This window comes from Puma concolor, chromosome C2 (genome assembly GCF_028749965.1).
Source record: "Puma concolor isolate L17-30 chromosome C2, mPumCon1.1.hap2, whole genome shotgun sequence".
In the NCBI taxonomy this organism is placed as follows: Eukaryota; Metazoa; Chordata; class Mammalia; order Carnivora; family Felidae; genus Puma; species Puma concolor.
In genome coordinates this window covers 37,887,565-37,905,204 of record NC_141675.1, presented here as the reverse complement: position 1 = coordinate 37,905,204, position 17,640 = coordinate 37,887,565, and the positions used below count along the sequence as shown (strand labels likewise).

Below are 17,640 nucleotides of genomic sequence, written 5' to 3'. Positions count from 1 at the left end.
TAATCTCTGTGCCCAACATGGAGCTTGAACTCATGGCCCTGAGATCAAGAGTCACATGCTTTACCACCTGAGCCAGCCAGGCACCCCTCACCCTATAATTTTTTTTTTTTTAATGTTCTAATGTATATCCTTTTCATTGGAAAAGCAATTATGAGATTTCTAAAAATAAGAAAAACATATTTGTCCTGTTGTAATGTCATATTGTCTAGACATTTACTGTGCCTGGCACTTTGGTGCTCAGTACTTGTTAGTTTCCTCTTCTTCTCACTTAGAAATACATTTGACATTTCCCTCCCCCAAAATGTAGGCCTTACACTATGAGGAAGGAAAATTAACTTTTAGAGGTAAGGAAGAAAATGATGGAAAACATTTCAGGTCTGTTAGTTCACCTGAGAAAAATAATACATGTTATCATTGAAAAGATAAGTTAAGAACTTTTTTTTTTTTTCAGTTAAAAGAATTTACTATAATTTGTATCAGCCCGTTTGGAAACCGTTTAATGAAACCATAGATTGCACCACTGAGATTCTGTTCTGTAGCTACTCAACTGCATCCTCGAACACTGAGTCATAGACACTGCATATTATATATGGAAAAAAACTTCTGTGAATGTGTCATGAGGGTTTCTATCATTCTTAGAAAAAATTAAAATTGTATTCATTTCACAATTATTTACTGTCAGCTATGTCAGGCATATGCAGATATTGATGTTGATTCATAATGGATCTGTATTTTCTTTTATCTTCATATAGGCAATAAAATTTGATTTTCATATACTTGAATTTAGTTTTATATACCCTTCTCCAACTTACTTAATACGAAATCGGGGACCATAGCAAAGCACTAAACATTTAAATCAACATTATTGGTGTTTAATACCTAATTTAAAAAGATAAAAATGTTACTATTTATATACCAAGAATATATAAGATTAAAGTTCTTCCAATGAAAACTACATTTTAGATTCTTCATGCTAATTTAAGTACATGCTTTGTGTATGAGATTAAGGGGCTGAATATGATAACATTTTAATATAGGCTCTATCTGTCTTCAGATTGCACATGTTGTGTGAATTGGAGCATAGCATCAAACCACTTTTTCAACAGTCTCCAGGTGATACCTCTCAAGAAGATTCTCTAAACTGGGTAGCTCGACTAGAAATGACCCAGAATTCCTACAGAGCCAAGGAGCCCATCCTGGCTCTCCGGAGAGCTTTGTTAAGCCTCAACAAAAGGTGTTTGACACTTTTTTTTTTATGTCAGTTATCACGAATTTATTATTATACTTGCATATCCTTTGGGAGTATTTATCTTTCTTGATTTTCTCTCTGAATCTGTGTTTTTCTGTTATCAATTGTATAGTTGAAATGAACCTAGAACTTAAGAATTACTTTTGTATGCACTGTATCTTGTGTTTTTTTTAATGTTCAAAACATATCTGGCAGAGGTACAGATAAAAGTTAGTATTAAAGTTTTCATAGACTTGTAATTGACAAAAGTTGACCACCCTAGGAAAATTAAAATTAGTTTTTTAACAAATCAAATTTCTTTGATTTCTTTGAAATAGTATATTAACAAGATTCCATGTTAAGAGATATTTTTAAATTGTTGAATATACTTAAAAATTCTCTTCCCGTCTGTTTTTGTCATACTCATTTAGACCAGATTATAATGAAATGGTTGGAGGATGCTGGCTACAGAGTGCCAGAGTAGCTAGGAAGGCTGGTCACCACCAAACAGCCTACAATGCTCTCCTAAATGCTGGAGAATCACGACTTGCTGAACTGTATGTGGAAAGAGCAAAGTGGCTGTGGTCCAAGGTATGGCCAAGGGAACGTCAGCGTGTGTGTGTGTGTGTATGTGTGTGTGTATCATATATATATGATATATAAGGTATATACATCATATATATGATATATGAGATATATATATATATATATATATATATAGATAGATATATATATATGATGTTGTAGATTATGTATGTCTTACCAAGGCCTAAGATGATCCTTAATCCCAATTCAGACTCTTTTCCTGTCGCCTTTCTTCATCATTCTACCATAATCTAGAAGAAACCATTTCTTCTTTCCTGAAGTCCCCAAATGGCTTTCCATTCAAGCTGAAAGTGCAATTCTTTGTTTTCATCTGCCCTCCTTTTTTTTCTTGAGGGAAGCAGCCAATTTTTACTTTGTTTTTACCCTCTCTGTATATAGACAGAGTCTGTGCAGTAGGCACTCAAAAACTTATTTGTTAAATGAAAATAATACTGTTCCCTACTTATATCCTTGGCAGATAATTAGTTCTGGGTAGACTTGCCATTTTCACTCAAGATTAATTTCTAATCTAGCCTATCAGGAAGGGTTTAGCATAAGAACAAAAGTGCCCAGCAATCCCCAGATAAAAGCAATGGTAATGAGAAAGAAGCTTTTTTGAGTATCTGAACTACTTGCAAAGGTTATGCCACAGATTTAAATGGTTGTTATTTATATATTTCCTTATGCTTGCCACCAGTCTAGAATTAGTAGTAAGCATAGCATGTTCTGAAAATTGACATTTAGCAACTATAGCTGATGCCATCTGTTATTGTGGAGGCGAAAGTAATGACTCAGCCTGTATTTGTCATTACCTGATCATTTTCTGAGCTAGTGCTAGTCTGTATTGTAATGCCTTAAATTCACTGTGTTCAAAATGCAATTCATCATCTACCAGTCAATAACTGCTTCTCCTATATTCTCTATTTTTCTACATAGACTCTATTGAATCCTCTCATCTAACACAGAAATCTGGGCATCATCTTGAACTTCTTCCTCTCCTTCATTTTCCACATCCAATTGGAGACTAAATCTACCATCATCCATCTTTTGATTTTTTTTTTAAGTAGACTCTACCTGTAGACATGGGGCTTGAATTCATGACCCTGAAATCAAGAGTTGCATGCTCCACCAACTGAGCCAGCCAAGTACCCCACTTTGGATTTTTAAAAAAAAATTTAATGTTTTTGTTTTTGAGAGAGAGAGAGAGAGAGAACAAGCAGGGGAGGGGCAGAGGGAGAGGGAGTCACAGAATCCAAAGCAGGCTCCAGGCTCCGAGCTGTCAGCACAGAGCCTGATGTGGGGCTCATGAGATCATGACCTGAGCTGAAGTCGGACGCTCAACTGACTGAGCCACCCAGGCACCCTGAAATTTTTTTTAATGTTTATTTATGTTTGAGATAAATAAATGAAAACTCACAGTGTGTGTGAGTTGGGGGAGGGGCAGAGAGAGAGGGAGACAGAAGCTCTGAAGCAGGTTCTGTGCTGACAGCAGAAAGCCCGATGTGGGGCTCACACTCACAAACCGTGGGATCATAACCCGAACCAAAGTCAGATGCTTAACTGACTGAGCCACTCAGGCACCCCATCTTTTGATATTTTGATACATACTTCCAGTTATAAAATAGAAAAGTCATGGGGGTGTAATGTACAGCATGGTGGTGACTATAGTTAATAATACCATATTGTATATTTGAAAGTTAAAAAAGAAACATCTTTTGAATCGTCTCCCTCTTGTTTATCTCTGTTGCTTTCATGCATGCCTTTTAACATTTACAGCCTCTAATAATATTAATAGCCTTTTTTTTTAATTTGCCTATTCCTCTGTGCCCATTACTGCAGTCTGTGATCTTTCTAAAATGGACATTGAATCTTGTAGCTCCTCTGATAAATCTTCTGAAGTATGCTTCATACATTTATTATGAAGTCTGACCCCTAGAAAGTACACAAGGGTTTTCCTGATCGAGTTCCACTCTCCCTCTTCAGCTTCACTTGTCACTATCTCATAGACCCTTTAGGCGTCAGGTAAAACCAGATTACTTACCTTTTCCAGTAAAATTTTTATTCCTCCTTCTACCAAGAATGTCCTTCACTGAATACATTTCAAGAAAATTGCTATTTATTATTTAAGACCTAATTTAAATTATCTTCATTTGGTAACCTTTCCTGACTGTTGCTCTCCTCCATTTTCCTGTACCTTCATGTAGATTTAGAAGCGCCCCTTCTGTCCTTAATTATACCCATATATATTCCTCTGTTAATAGAACTTCACATCGTGTTGCTATTTTATATAGTCTATTTCTTCACTTGACTATGAACTTTTTTAAGCCAGAGATTTTGATTTATTCGTGTTTATCCCTAGTCATCTACATATGTGTTCAGTTTCTTGTACTTTGATTGACTGTAAGAATGAATGAGTGAATTAATGAATGAATTTGAGCTCTATGTGATTTGAAGCAATGCTTCCTTTTTAGGATTTTACTTTCACAGGAGGGAAATGAGACGTGAACATGAAATTACAAAGATTTATACATAAAACATACTGGTCTTTAAATGCTAACAATTTTGGGGCGCCTGGGTGGCGCAGTCGGTTAAGCGTCCGACTTCAGCCAGGTCGCGATCTCGCGGTCCATGAGTTCGAGCCCCGCGTCGGGCTCTGGGCTGATGGCTCAGAGCCTGGAGCCTGTTTCCGATTCTGTGTCTCCCTCTCTCTCTGCTCCTCCCCCGTTCATGCTCTGTCTCTCTCTGTCCCAAAAATAAATAAAAACGTTGAAAAATAAATAAATAAATAAATAAATAAATAAATGCTAACAATTTTGTTTTTCAAAAACAGAAATATGTTTTTAAATTAAAAGGCTTATTGTTTCCTTTTTCCTTTTAGGGTGATGTTCACCAGGCACTAATTGTTCTTCAGAAGGGTGTTGAATTATGTTTTCCTGAAAATAAAACCCCAACCGAGAGTAAGAACATGTTAATCCATGGTCGAGCTATGCTGCTAGTGGGCCGATTTATGGAAGAAACAGCTAACTTTGAAAGCAATGCAGTTATGAAAAAATATAAGGCAAGTATATGTATAATGCAGTTTCATTAAGAGTTCAATCTTTTTTTGTTTTTGCAAATGGATAAAATGATTTTAAAGTCTGTATGGAAAAACACATGTATAAAAATACCCAGGAAACTTTTTGACTTTTTAGTAGTGTAGATAGCATAAGAAGAATTATCACGAAGCACATACACTCAAGAAACCATCACCCAGGTCAAGAAGTAGAATATTATTAGTACTCTATGACCCACCCTTTCACCCTCCTAAAGGTAATCACATTGCATCCTGCAATTTTTTGAACAAACACAATGTATACCTTCCTTACTAAGTATTAAGCTTTACATTGATGGTATTGTGAGAGAGCTACTTCCCAATAACCCATGAATCAAAGAAGAAATTGCAGTGGAAATTTAAAAATTATCTATAATAATAGACTAAATGATAATGAAAATACAACCTATCAAAACCTGTAGGATTGGGGGGGCATGTGGCTGGCTTAGTTGGAAGAGCATTTTTTTTTTTTTTTTAAGTTTATTTATTTATTGTGAGAACAAGAGGTGGGAGAGCACAAGCAGGGTAGGGGCAGAGAGAGAAGCCCAAGCATTTTCTCATCCTGAAATTTTTTAAACCTGAAAATTTTTGTATATTTCCTTCATCCTCTTTGCTTCAGTGACTACATGGGGAAGGGACACTGGCAGCCTTGTCCCTGTGGCTGGTTGGGCATATGAATCCAGCATTTGTTCCATACATCTAGTCATGTCATTCTCTCCTCTATCCACAGGCAGGTTGCCATCTATAATAAATTTTCAAGAATAGATTCAGGGTAAACTCAAGATTTAAGGTTCCTGGTTCAAACTATGTTCTCAAACTTGCTTGAATTAAGAGTGGAACTTCATTTAAAAGTTTTTTTTTTTGTTTTTTTGTTTTTTGTAGTCAGCCATCCTATGTATTTTCCATCACATTTCAAATAATGTTATTTTAAAATAAATACACAAGGCAGGAAAAGGGAAAGGAAATGATATAGGGGACAAAGTAAGAGTGACCAGAAAGGTTGGAAAAAACTTGGAAGATTGTGGCCTCACAGAAGTCAAGGGAGAAAGTGTTTCCAAGAGGAAGTGGTGAGAACAACAGAAACAGATGCTGAAGAGAGTTCAAATGAGACCAGAATTGGAAAGGATCTTTTAGATTTAAGGATCTGCTTTAGTGGAATACTGAAGACTGAAACCATGAAGAAATAGTTTGAGGAGTGAGTGTGAGGTGAATTCTTAGAAACCGGATTATGAAGTTGAGAGGGAGGGCAATTATCTGTGACAGATCTTGGAGAAAAATAAGATGTAATTTTTTTTTTTTTAGCCATATTTTTATGCTTTTAAACCCTGTCCTCAGGGCTTTGATATTCTCCTTTCACTGAGATTTTTTTTAATAAAAAAATATATATGCACACATTCATAAAACACTTTAATCCATCTGGAAATTATTTTGATGTATCATATAAAGTGGCAATGTAAATGGAGTTTTCTTTTCCTAATTGGCTGATTATTCTGCACTATTTCATGTTGGCCAGTGGACAACCCATCAGAACCAACCAGCTATCCTAAGAAAACCTTTTTAAGAAAACAGCTATTCTTTATCCAAATCAAAGAATCATTGTTCCTTTGACTTTGCTCTGCCTCCATGTGGGTCTCATACTTTTGATCCCTAATCATCTATTCATACTTTATTTCCCAGCATAGTTTGGGGGTTTCTTAGGTGAACATCTGGTATTCTCTTTTACAGGATGTGACCTTGTTCCTGCCAGAGTGGGAAGATGGGCATTTTTATCTTGCCAAGTACTATGACAAATTGATGCCCATGGTCACAGATAACAAGATGGAAAAGCAGGGTGATCTCATTCGGTATATAGTTCTTCATTTTGGCAGGTAAGTGTGAGAACTGTATGTGTGCTGATTACATAGGTCAGAGTGCCTCTTTTATCACAGATCTTAATGTGTTCAGGACGTTTTCTGTTTCGCCACTGATTGTCTTTAACCTTAGATAAGATATGTTTTTTCTTTATATCATTCTTTCTTCCTTTTAAAAACTAAACTTTATTAGTGGAAAAAGTAGTGTGTGTATGTGTGTGTGTGTATATTTTTTTTAAATTCAGCAGTACCAGTATTATACAATGAAAATTAAGTGCCCTTCCCATTCCAGACCCTCAGCTTCTGAGTCCCCCTCCCTAGAATTTTAGAAGACTCTTAATGTAATATATTTAGTGGTTATAATTAATTACCAATGGAATGTCTCCTTCCTGCCCATTCTGCTAAGAAATACACATGAAAATCATTTTGACATTAGACTTGTAGAAAGAGCTTATCTCTTAGACTAGATAACAGGTGAAATATAACTTGATTTTATATATATCAGTGTATTATAATCAACTAGTGTATTGTCTCATGCCTACTGTTTATATTTTCACATATTATTTCCTAAGAAGTAATAATGACATTCCATTCATTCTTCTTGGCATAGGCAATGTGGAGCTTAGTGAAGAATATAGTAACAAAAAGAGATAAGGGAGTCGAAGGTAACCTCTACTAAGAAGAAATACTGACAGCATAATTTTTGTCAGAAGGCTATGCAAAATTCAAGTGGTAGTTTAAGTCTTTACATTTTAATCTACATAATGTAAAAAAAGAGCACTGTGTTAATAACATTCTTTTTCTGTAAAATTGCAGATCTCTACAATATGGGAACCAATTCATATATCAGTCAATGCCACGAATGTTATCACTATGGCTTGATTTTGGTGCTAAGGCATATGAATGGGAAAAAGGTACAATTTTTTTATGTAAAAATTTCAAGGGATAAGAATTTTAACTTTAGCATAAAGTCACAATTGGCTTGGCAATCTAACTTACAAAAAGCTAGAAATAAATTTGATAATTAAGATTGCATGTAAGTGTGAGTAAGAAACTAAAGTTAAGAAAAGAGGAAATGCGTGGACTTAGTTGTTAGTCCATGGACTAAACGCATGGACTTAGTTGTTGCAGTTCACAGCCTGCAAATGAGAATCTTCTCATTCGTTCAAGAACCCAACACATATTGAGAGGAACTAGTTTAAACCAAATAAGTTATCCTAAAAATTACAATGAACTGTGGCTTATTCTGTGTTTCTAGTGAAAATTAATTGCCCTTGAGTTTTTCAGTGACCCTGAATATTTTAACTGTTTTTTCTTCACTGTTTTTTTAACTTTGATTTGTTTTTTTCCAGCTGGCCGTTCTGATCGTGTACAAATGAGAAATGATTTAGCTAAAATAAACAAGGTTATTACAGAGCACACAAATCACTTAGCACCATATCAGTTTTTGACTGCTTTTTCACAGTTGATCTCCCGAATTTGTCATTCTCACGATGAAGTTTTTGTTGTCTTGATGGAAATTATAGCCAAAGTGTTTCTGGCCTATCCTCAACAAGCAATGTGGATGATGACAGCTGTGTCAAAGGTAATATAATAGTCACTACAGTGTCATTTTCCATTTTATATGGCATTGATTATTTAATGTTAATAGGAAGATGTAGGTTCCATTGTTTCTTTCTTAGATTAGTAGTAAAACATTAATTTTAAATACTTGAAAAAAGAGAAATTAAAGCATTATATGTCATTTTAAAGTTCAGGAATATGTACCATATCAAATGAAAGGACAGGTACGTTAAGGTCAAAGAATTCAGCATCCTGTTTCTCTATGAAGTCTAATAAACTTTTAGTGCATGGTATAAAAATGGTAGCCTACTTTTTTCAAAGTGTTTTATCTAAAGTACCTAAACTTTTAATAATAGAAAAGCTTTATTGCATTATTAATAAGCATTTATAAGGTGGTAAATATATTTAATTATAAATATTTTGGAGAATTTGGAAAATACACAGAGATCTAAAAAGGAAAACTAAAATTCACTAATTCTACCATTAATATTCTTCCGTATTTTTGTATGTATATTTTCTATGCATATTTTAATGCTAAATTTGGATTATAGAGATAGAGAATTTGATATTTTTCACCTACAATTGTTACCATAAGCATGTTCGTATGAATTCAATATTCTTTGAAGACACAGTTTTAATAATTATATAAAATTCTATAGTAATTTATTTTCTGTAATTTATTTAACTGTTGGTTTTCCATAGTTTTACTCTTGTAATACATCTAGACACATCTGTATTCTCATTTCTGATTATTCTACCAGGATAAATTCTAAGAATGGAATTCATAAGATAACAGCATTTTTATGGCTGTTGAAAGCATTGCTGAATTGATTACCAGGAAATTTGAATAGTATAAATTCTCATCATCATCATGAATACTTTTTAAGTTGATTTGTGTCAAAATTTTGTTATTTTTTTAAAATATTTTATAAAACTACATTTAATTTTTTTATGACAGTCTTCTTATCCCATGCGTGTGAACAGATGCAAGGAAATCCTAAATAAAGCTATTCATATGAAAAAATCCTTAGAAAAGTTTGTTGGAGATGCAACTCGCCTAACAGATAAGCTTCTAGAATTGTGCAATAAACCGGTATGATCATAAATCTTACTACTTATAGACCAGTACTGGATAATTTATACAAAACTTCTATATGATTTTAGCTGGTTGTCTTTCATTTGATTAGTTAAGTGAAAATTCTAACAAATGAGTGTACACATACATCAAAATTCATCAAATTGTGTACTTAACCTCAATAAAGCTGTTTTTAAATTTTCTAACCTGTCCCTCTCTCAAACAAATATACTCAAAAATTTCTAAAAGCTCTTTTTAATGTAGATTATTCAGAGAGTAAATTATCCATATCTATTAGAAATAATTTAAGTAGAGGGATATGAAATAGGCTCTAAAAATATAAATATGTAAAATACTCATAGTTATCTCTGTTATTATTTTGTGTCATATCTTTAAAGTTTCAAAACTTATTGGGGCGCCTGGGTGGCGCAGTCGGTTAAGCGTCCGACTTCAGCCAGGTCACGATCTCGCGGTCCGTGAGTTCGAGCCCCGCGTCGGGCTCTGGGCTGATGGCTCAGAGCCTGGAGCCTGTTTCCGATTCTGTGTCTCCCTCTCTCTCTGCCCCTCCCCCATTCATGCTCTGTCTCTCTCTGTCCCAAAAATAAATTAACGTTGAAAAAAAAAAAAAATTAAAAAAAAAAAATAAAGTTTCAAAACTTACATGTTAACCTACAGATATGAGAGGAAAGAAGATTGGAGTTTTGATTTTCATTTCATTTCATTCTTTCAGTACACATTTATTTCATTGCCTTTGAGGGAACAGGCACTATGCTGAAACAAAGATAAATAAGACATGTTCTGCTGCCTTGAGGAGTTGATAGAATCATAGGGAAGAAAGGAGATGATTATCATCTAGTTTAATAACTACTTTTTTCAGTATATTTCTGTAATGAACATGCTTAAGGGGTAACCCACTCTTTTACCCAAGGAATTGGAAAAGTACCCTAAAGAATACCTAGAAAAGGTAAAAGTAGGGAATGAGGATAGTTATAAGGAGGGAGAAAGAGACTCTTTATAAGTAAATAGCTAGATTTCACTTTACATACATATTCAGTCTATTAGCTCTTTATAGATAAGAAAATACAGACTATTCTATGTCTCACCTTCCCTTCATCAGTAAACGCCTTGAAAGAAAAATATGTTTTTGCTATCTGCATTAGTCCTATTTGACCTTTGATGTACTTGGCATTATCAAAGACAGTGTTATGATAATGGTGAACATTTACTATGCACTGGCACTTTTCTAAATGCTATACATGTATAAGTTTTCAGTTCCTTATCTGAAATTTTTGTAGCCAGCTACATTTAGGAATTCAGAATTTTCAGATTTTTAAAGGCAATGCAGTGTATGTACTTAATATTGAGTATCCCTACTGCAGTTATTCTGTTAAAATGTCCCATAATCGGTTACATAACTGTTTCTGCAGTAAAACATACTAATCTTTGCTCTAAGTGAGAAGTTCAGGTATCATTTTGCTGCCAAATGAGATTTAGTACTGAATAATATGTTTGATTTACACAACTTTTTGGATTTTGTAATAGGGGATAATAGACTATATGCCTCTATTATCTCCTTTATTATCTCCTTTAGTCATTAAACAGCCCTGTGGTATAGGTACTATTACTGATGCAGTGAAAGAATACAGAGTAGGTAAAATGAGATGTATAAAAAATTCTTAGAAAACCACTGACTGCTTAACCATTGTAATTAAAATACTGTAGAAATGAAATTTTTGTTTTGGTTGAAATTAAGCATTCTACAATTCAAGGTAAACACAGAGTAATTAAAACGTACTGTTTTTTTTCCCCCAGGTGGATGGAAGTAGTTCTACATTAAGCATGAGCACTCATTTTAAAATGCTTAAAAAGCTGGTAGAAGAACCAACATTTAGTGAAATCCTCATTCCTTTACAGTCAGTCATGATACCTACTCTTCCATCAATTCCGGGTGCTCATGCCAACCACGAGCCATTTCCTGGGCATTGGGCCTATATTGCCAGCTTTGATGATACGGTAAACTTCAATGTTACATAACTAACTACAATTTTAAAATTTAGTGAAGTTAGAAACAGCAAAGTAAGTTTAAAGGTGTCTTTCTCAGAGAGTAAGTAAATTGTATTTACAAAGAAAAAAATGATTAGAAGTACAGAAAAGTAAAACTTTATACCAGTGGGACAAAATTAAATGTTAAAAATGTTCCCAAGATCTATGACCCACAAAAATATCCATATGGAGAAGACTGGTACTTTTTTAATGTGTATTATGATGAACAAGAGCCATGCATCTTAAATAGCATACTAGGGGAGATGGTTCCTTCAGAATTTTTAGCTTTTTATGTCCTCCCTTGAACACATTTTCTCTTCTCAGTTTTTCTAGTACATACTGCTAACATTACATGTCTTTTTCTAATCATGCGCTACCTTTGTTTCGTCAGCTTTTCAATCAGATACATTTTATCTTTCCTTGTGCATTGTAAGATATACACACACAATATTTTCCTTTTAATCATGTATAACCCCTAGGACAGTGTCCTTAAAAAAATGATTAACTGAGTATTTTGATTTTTTAGATGTTCATATTGTTTTAGTTTGAGTATAATTTTTATTTTCCACAATTTGACTTTTCCATACTTTCTTTTGTCCTAAAAATGGAGAAAAAAATGAGAACAAAATATAGTTTTTGTTTATACTTTGGAAGGACACAAAATTCAGCTAAGAAGAACTTGATTTTTTTTTGAAGTATAATATGTAACTATAAATGTAACTATTTTATTTTTTATTTTATTTTAATGTTCATTTATTTTTGAGAGAGAGAGCAAGAGAGAGCGTATGTGTGTGAGTGATGGGGGAGGAGCAGAGAGAGAAGGAGATACAGAATCCAAAGCAGGCTCCAGGCTCTGAGCTGTCAGTGCAAAGCCTGATGCAGGGCTCGAACCCACAAACCATGAGATCATGACTTGAGCCAAAGCTGGGTGCTTAACTGACTGAGCCACCTAGGCACTTAAATATATGACTATTTTAAAGAAATGGTACTAGAGCATTTCTAAGTGAATTTTTTTAAATGTTTATTTAATTTTCAGGGAGAGAGTGGGTGAGTGGCAGAGAGAGGGTGGGAATAGAGGATCCGAAGGGGGCTTTGTACTGACAGTAGAGAGGCCAACATAGGGCTCGCATGCTTGCACTCATGAACCATGAGATCATGATCTGAGCCGATTTCAGATGCTCAACTGACTGAGCCATCCAGGCGTCCCCTAAGTAAATACTTTTCATAACTGTGTTTGTTCCAGCAAGTCTATAGATCAAAACATTTAATTGCTTCATAGCCAGATACTAAACCATATAATGAAATCATTCTTATTTATAATCAGGTTTTGTTTTTAATTTAATAATACTCAGCTTATTGACTCACCTTATTAGGTAGACTTGATTTTGGAAAGAGTTTCTTTTTTCAAAAATCAAGTTACATTAAATTGATAATCATTTCTTACCCTAAAGACATTTAGGGGCACCTGGGTGGCCCAGTTAGTTTAGCGTCCGACTTCGGCTCAGGTCATGATCTCACTGCTTGTGAGTTTGAGTCCTGCATCATGCTCTGTGCTGACAGGTTGGAGCCTGGACCCTGCTTCAGATTCTGTCTCTCTCTCTCTCTCTCTCTCTCTCTCTCTCTCTCTCCCCCTCCCCTGCTTGTACTCTGTCTTTTCCCTCTCTCAAAAATAAATAAACATTAAAAATAAGATTTAAAAACAGTGCCTACAGCTCTGAAGACAGGCTCTGAAAAATGTTTCAAAAGTCATTTAAACATTGTGACTGTTCTGAAGAGAATACCTAAGTTTAGATGTATAAGCACTTATATTGCTGATAAAGTAATCCTTTTACTTTATATCCACTCCTAATGGGTGAAAATGGGTCTCTATTCATGGGCAACCCATTCTTTTCATAGATGATAGGTGATTACGATCAAAGACATCTTTAAAGGGGCACCTGGGTGGCTCAGTTTGTTAAGCGTCTGACTTCATCTCAGGCCATGATCTCGCATTTCGTGGGTTTGAGACACATGTCAGGCTCTGTACTGACATCTCGGAACCTGGAGCCTGCTTCGGATTCTGTGTCTCCCTCCCTTTCTGCCCCTCCCCTGCTCATGCTCTGTCTCTCTCAAAAATAAATAAACATTAAAAAAAAAAGAAATCATTAAAATAATAAACTTACTACACAATATAGGTTATTATATTCTTTTTGTTAGGTAGCACAATTTTTAAATATAAAAGTTTAAATGGGGGTGCCAGGGTGGCTCAGTTGGTTAAGTGGCAGACTCTTGATTTCGGCTCAGGTCATGATCTCATGGTCCTGAGATTGAGCCCTACATCAGGTGCGCGTGCGCGCTCTCTCCCTCCCTCCCTCTTTCTCTCTCTCTTTCTCTTTTTCTATTGTTCCCCCTCTCCCTGTGCCCCTCTCCCCTACTCACACACACTCTCTCTCAAAAAAAATAAAAAATAACAAATTTAAAGAATCTTGACCTTAACTTATATGTAATTCATCATCTTTTAGGTGGAAATTCTTGCATCCCTTCAGAAACCAAAGAAGATCTCTTTGAAAGGATCAGATGGAAAGTTCTACATCATGATGTGTAAGCCTAAAGATGACCTGAGAAAGGATTGTAGACTGATGGAATTTAATTCCTTGATTAATAAGGTTTGGAGATAGTTTGCTTTAATTTTAGAATTACAGTAATTACTATCATTGTGATAGGAACTTTTCAGTATGCAAATAGATCATTCTTAAAAAGAGAATGAAATATACTACCTTTTTTGTTTTCACTTAATTTTTTTTAATTGGGATAAAATTTACCATTTTAACCATTTTTAACTGTTCAGTTAGTGACATTAAGTACATACACATTGTTGTACAACCATCCCCACCATCCCTCTCCAGAACTTTTGCCATCTTTTCATACCAAAACTCTCTATCCAGTAAACAATAACTCCTCATTCCTCTTCCTCCCCAGCCTCTGGTAACCACCATTCTACTTTCTATCTCTATGAATTTGACTACTCTAGGTACCTTGTAGAAGTGGAATCATATAGTTTTGGGCCTTTTTTACCGGCTTTTTCACTTGATATTGTCTTCAGGTTTCATCCATGTTACAATGTGTCAGAATTTTTTTCCCTTATAAGGCTGAATAATATACCATTGTATGTGTATATTGCATTTTGTTTATTCATTCATCTATCAAGGGACACAGAATGTTTCTACCTTTTGCTATCGTGAATAATGCTGCCATGAACATAGGTATATAAATAACTCGTTGAATTCCTGCATTCAGTCTTTTGAGTGTGTATACAGAAGTGGAATTGCTGGGTTCATGTAACTTTTTAAAAAATTAGATTACCTTTATTATATTGAGAAAAATGTGTAAGACGTGTTAATGAGGGAAAATATTTTCTATTGAATGCTTTTTTTTTTAATGTTATGTTTTTTGAGAGAGAGAGAGAGAGCACGATACAGGAGGGGCAGAGAGAGAGGGAGAGACAGAATCTGAAGTAGGCTCCAGGCTCCAAGCTGTCAGCACAGAGCCCAACACAGGGCTTGAACTCACAAACGGCGAGATCATAACCTGAGTTGAAGTCAGATGCTTAATCGAGTGAGCCACCCAATCGCCCTTCCCAAACATTTTAAATAAATTTTTTAAAAAAGTCCTTCATTTCATATTGCCTTTGAAATGGGCTTTTAATGTGGTTTAAAGTTTTGTTTTGTTTTGTTTTAATATTTTTATTTATTTTTGAGAGAGAGCATGAGCAGGGAAGGGGCAGAGAAGGAGGGAGACACAGAGTCCAAAGCAGGGTCCAGGCTCCGAGCTGTCAGCACAGAGCCCGATGCGGGGCTTGAAATCGGGAACCGTGAGATCATGACCTGAGCCGAAGTCGGACGCTCAATCAACTGAGCCACCCAGGCGCCCCTAAAAAACTTTTTTTAAATGTTTGGTATTCACTGACTGTTAAACCAATTAGTATGTTGAAGCTCCCTTGAGTGTTTTTCTGGTTAGGAGTATTAGGTGGCCTGGCTTTAGTTTATAAATGTATCTTTTTCAGTTTTGTTACTGATTAATTTATTTCGTTACTATTCTCCTCATTGCCATGGTCAGATACAGTAGCCTGATTTTCAAAAACTACAGTCTGTGTTTGTCTAGGAGACCACAAACTGCTCTTTACATGTAAATTCTAATATTATACTGTTTGGCTGACATTTATGTAGCCTACTTATTCCTGGCATTTAAAATATGTTTTTGGCTAGTGGTTGTGCTTTTGAATTGGACAAATTGCAATTATATTTGTATGCTTAGTCTGTTTATGTCCTACAGTTCCAGAATTAAACAAAATACTGTTTATCCTTTCCTAAATTAATTCAGAATTAATCAAATGAGATGTAAAAAGCTTTCTTCTGCTAGGAGATAGTTTTTCAAATGAAGCTGTAATATCAAGCTGCAAGAATAAAAATAAAATTTTTATACGATATATAAAATAAAAATTTTAAGGACATCATAAAACTCATACTTTTTTGTTTATAAATTTTTGAGATAATCAAAATTAAATAGCAGTCTTTGTACCTAAGGACTTAATATTTCAGTAATATCTATAAAGCAATAAACAGTGAAAGAACATTTTGTCATTGAATATACAACTTTAATACTTTCAACACAGTATTCTCACGTTAATAATTAAAAAAGTGAATGGGTTGCCCATGAATAGTGAATAATTCTCAGTGAATAATTAAAAAAGAGGGACTTGCCCAAGGCATTTTTAATGATTTGGAAAAAAGAGGATGGATACTATCCTAGTAGTATCCTTTCCTACCATTCTGAAGAATTATTCATCTATACCACAGAGTAAACTTTCACTGACATTCTTTTGCTATGAAATGAATAATTTTTAGATATATTTGACATGACATGTAGAATTCTGAATTTTTAAGTTTATGTGTTGTTTTTTTTTTAATAGTGCTTGAGAAAAGATGCAGAATCTCGCAGAAGAGAACTTCATATCCGAACATACGCAGTTATTCCCCTGAATGATGAATGTGGGATTATTGAATGGGTTAACAACACTGCTGGCTTGAGACCTATTCTGACCAAACTATATAAGGAAAAGGGTACTAAAATGAATTCTTAAAGTACAAATATATAATGAGTATAAAATCTACTAACATGTATAATTGTTATTAACATATCTCATTGTACCTTTTTTTAAATAAGCCATAGTAGAATTTCTAGGTCAAATGATAGTCTATATACAGAAGTACTAAGGTGTTTGTCTTTACACCTTCCTTCTCTATCTTTATCCCGAAAAATTTGATGTAGCTTACAAAAATGTACATGAAAATTTGTTTTTCACAGAGGTTTTGGTTAGCAATTCTGAAACTACTTTACATGTATACTCAACTTTATTTTTTATTTATTTATTTTTAATGTTTATTTATTTTTGAGAGAGAAAGAGCATGAGCAGGGGAGGGACAGAGACTGAGGGAGATACAGAATCAGAAGTAGGCTTCAGGCTCTGAGCTGTCAGCACAGAGCCCGACGCGGAGCTCGAACCCATGAGCTGTGAGATCATGACCTGAGCTGAAGTTGGATGCCTAACCGACTGAGCCACCCAAGCGCCCCTGTATACTCAACTTTAGCAAATGAATAAATATATTATGGATAATGAGAGCTAGTTTTCTTCCACTGTCAGAGAAAGAAAAGGAGAAAGAAGGTTTGAATAAAGCCAAAAGTATTAGATTGGAATTAGAGACTCCAACTGGCCAAGCCTCAGATAATTTGAGCAAGAAAATAAATAATGATAGTATAGATTATAACTCATGGAATAAAATTGACATGAGTCCACACTGATGTAAATAAATGCTTCAATAAATAAGTAGGGAAGTAGGAACAGTTCTTCCTTACAATACATAATAGATCTTCCTTGTAGTTAATGAATGTAGAGGAAATTATGGAAATAGAAAATCACCAATTAGCAAGTACCACAATAATAATTATTGCAGGCAGCGATTATCAATGGATGTTGAAGTTAATGGGCAAAAGGTTATTTGTAGGGTCTCAAAGTATCTCCCCATAAGCTACTTCTTAATTAAAAAGGAAGAAAAGTAGTAACTTTACATTGGAGAAACAAAAATATGACTGGTTAGAACTCTTAAAAAATTTCAAGGTAATCAAAGACAAAGACAAAAATTACTCACATTTGAGGACATTAAGGAGA

At 34.6% G+C, this 17,640-nt stretch overlaps 1 protein-coding gene across 4 annotated transcripts in view; it reads left to right on the top strand.

The window, feature by feature from the left end:
* The window catches only part of ATR (ATR checkpoint kinase), a 109,905-nt gene that overhangs the window by 71,487 nt on the left and 20,778 nt on the right, over window positions 1–17,640 (top strand). For 3 of the 4 annotated variants that reach the window (XM_086674446.1, XM_086674447.1, XM_086674448.1), the window contains 10 exons: window positions 1,055–1,234; window positions 1,660–1,819; window positions 4,692–4,871; window positions 6,630–6,772; window positions 7,571–7,668; window positions 8,107–8,339; window positions 9,276–9,410; window positions 11,205–11,405; window positions 13,937–14,080; window positions 16,384–16,534. In XM_086674446.1, the coding sequence (XP_086530572.1) occupies window positions 1,055–1,234; window positions 1,660–1,819; window positions 4,692–4,871; window positions 6,630–6,772; window positions 7,571–7,668; window positions 8,107–8,339; window positions 9,276–9,410; window positions 11,205–11,405; window positions 13,937–14,080; window positions 16,384–16,534 (1,625 nt within the window). The remainder of the gene's footprint in view (window positions 1–1,054; window positions 1,235–1,659; window positions 1,820–4,691; window positions 4,872–6,629; window positions 6,773–7,570; window positions 7,669–8,106; window positions 8,340–9,275; window positions 9,411–11,204; window positions 11,406–13,936; window positions 14,081–16,383; window positions 16,535–17,640) is intronic. The other variant, XR_015240022.1, reaches the window with a different exon arrangement.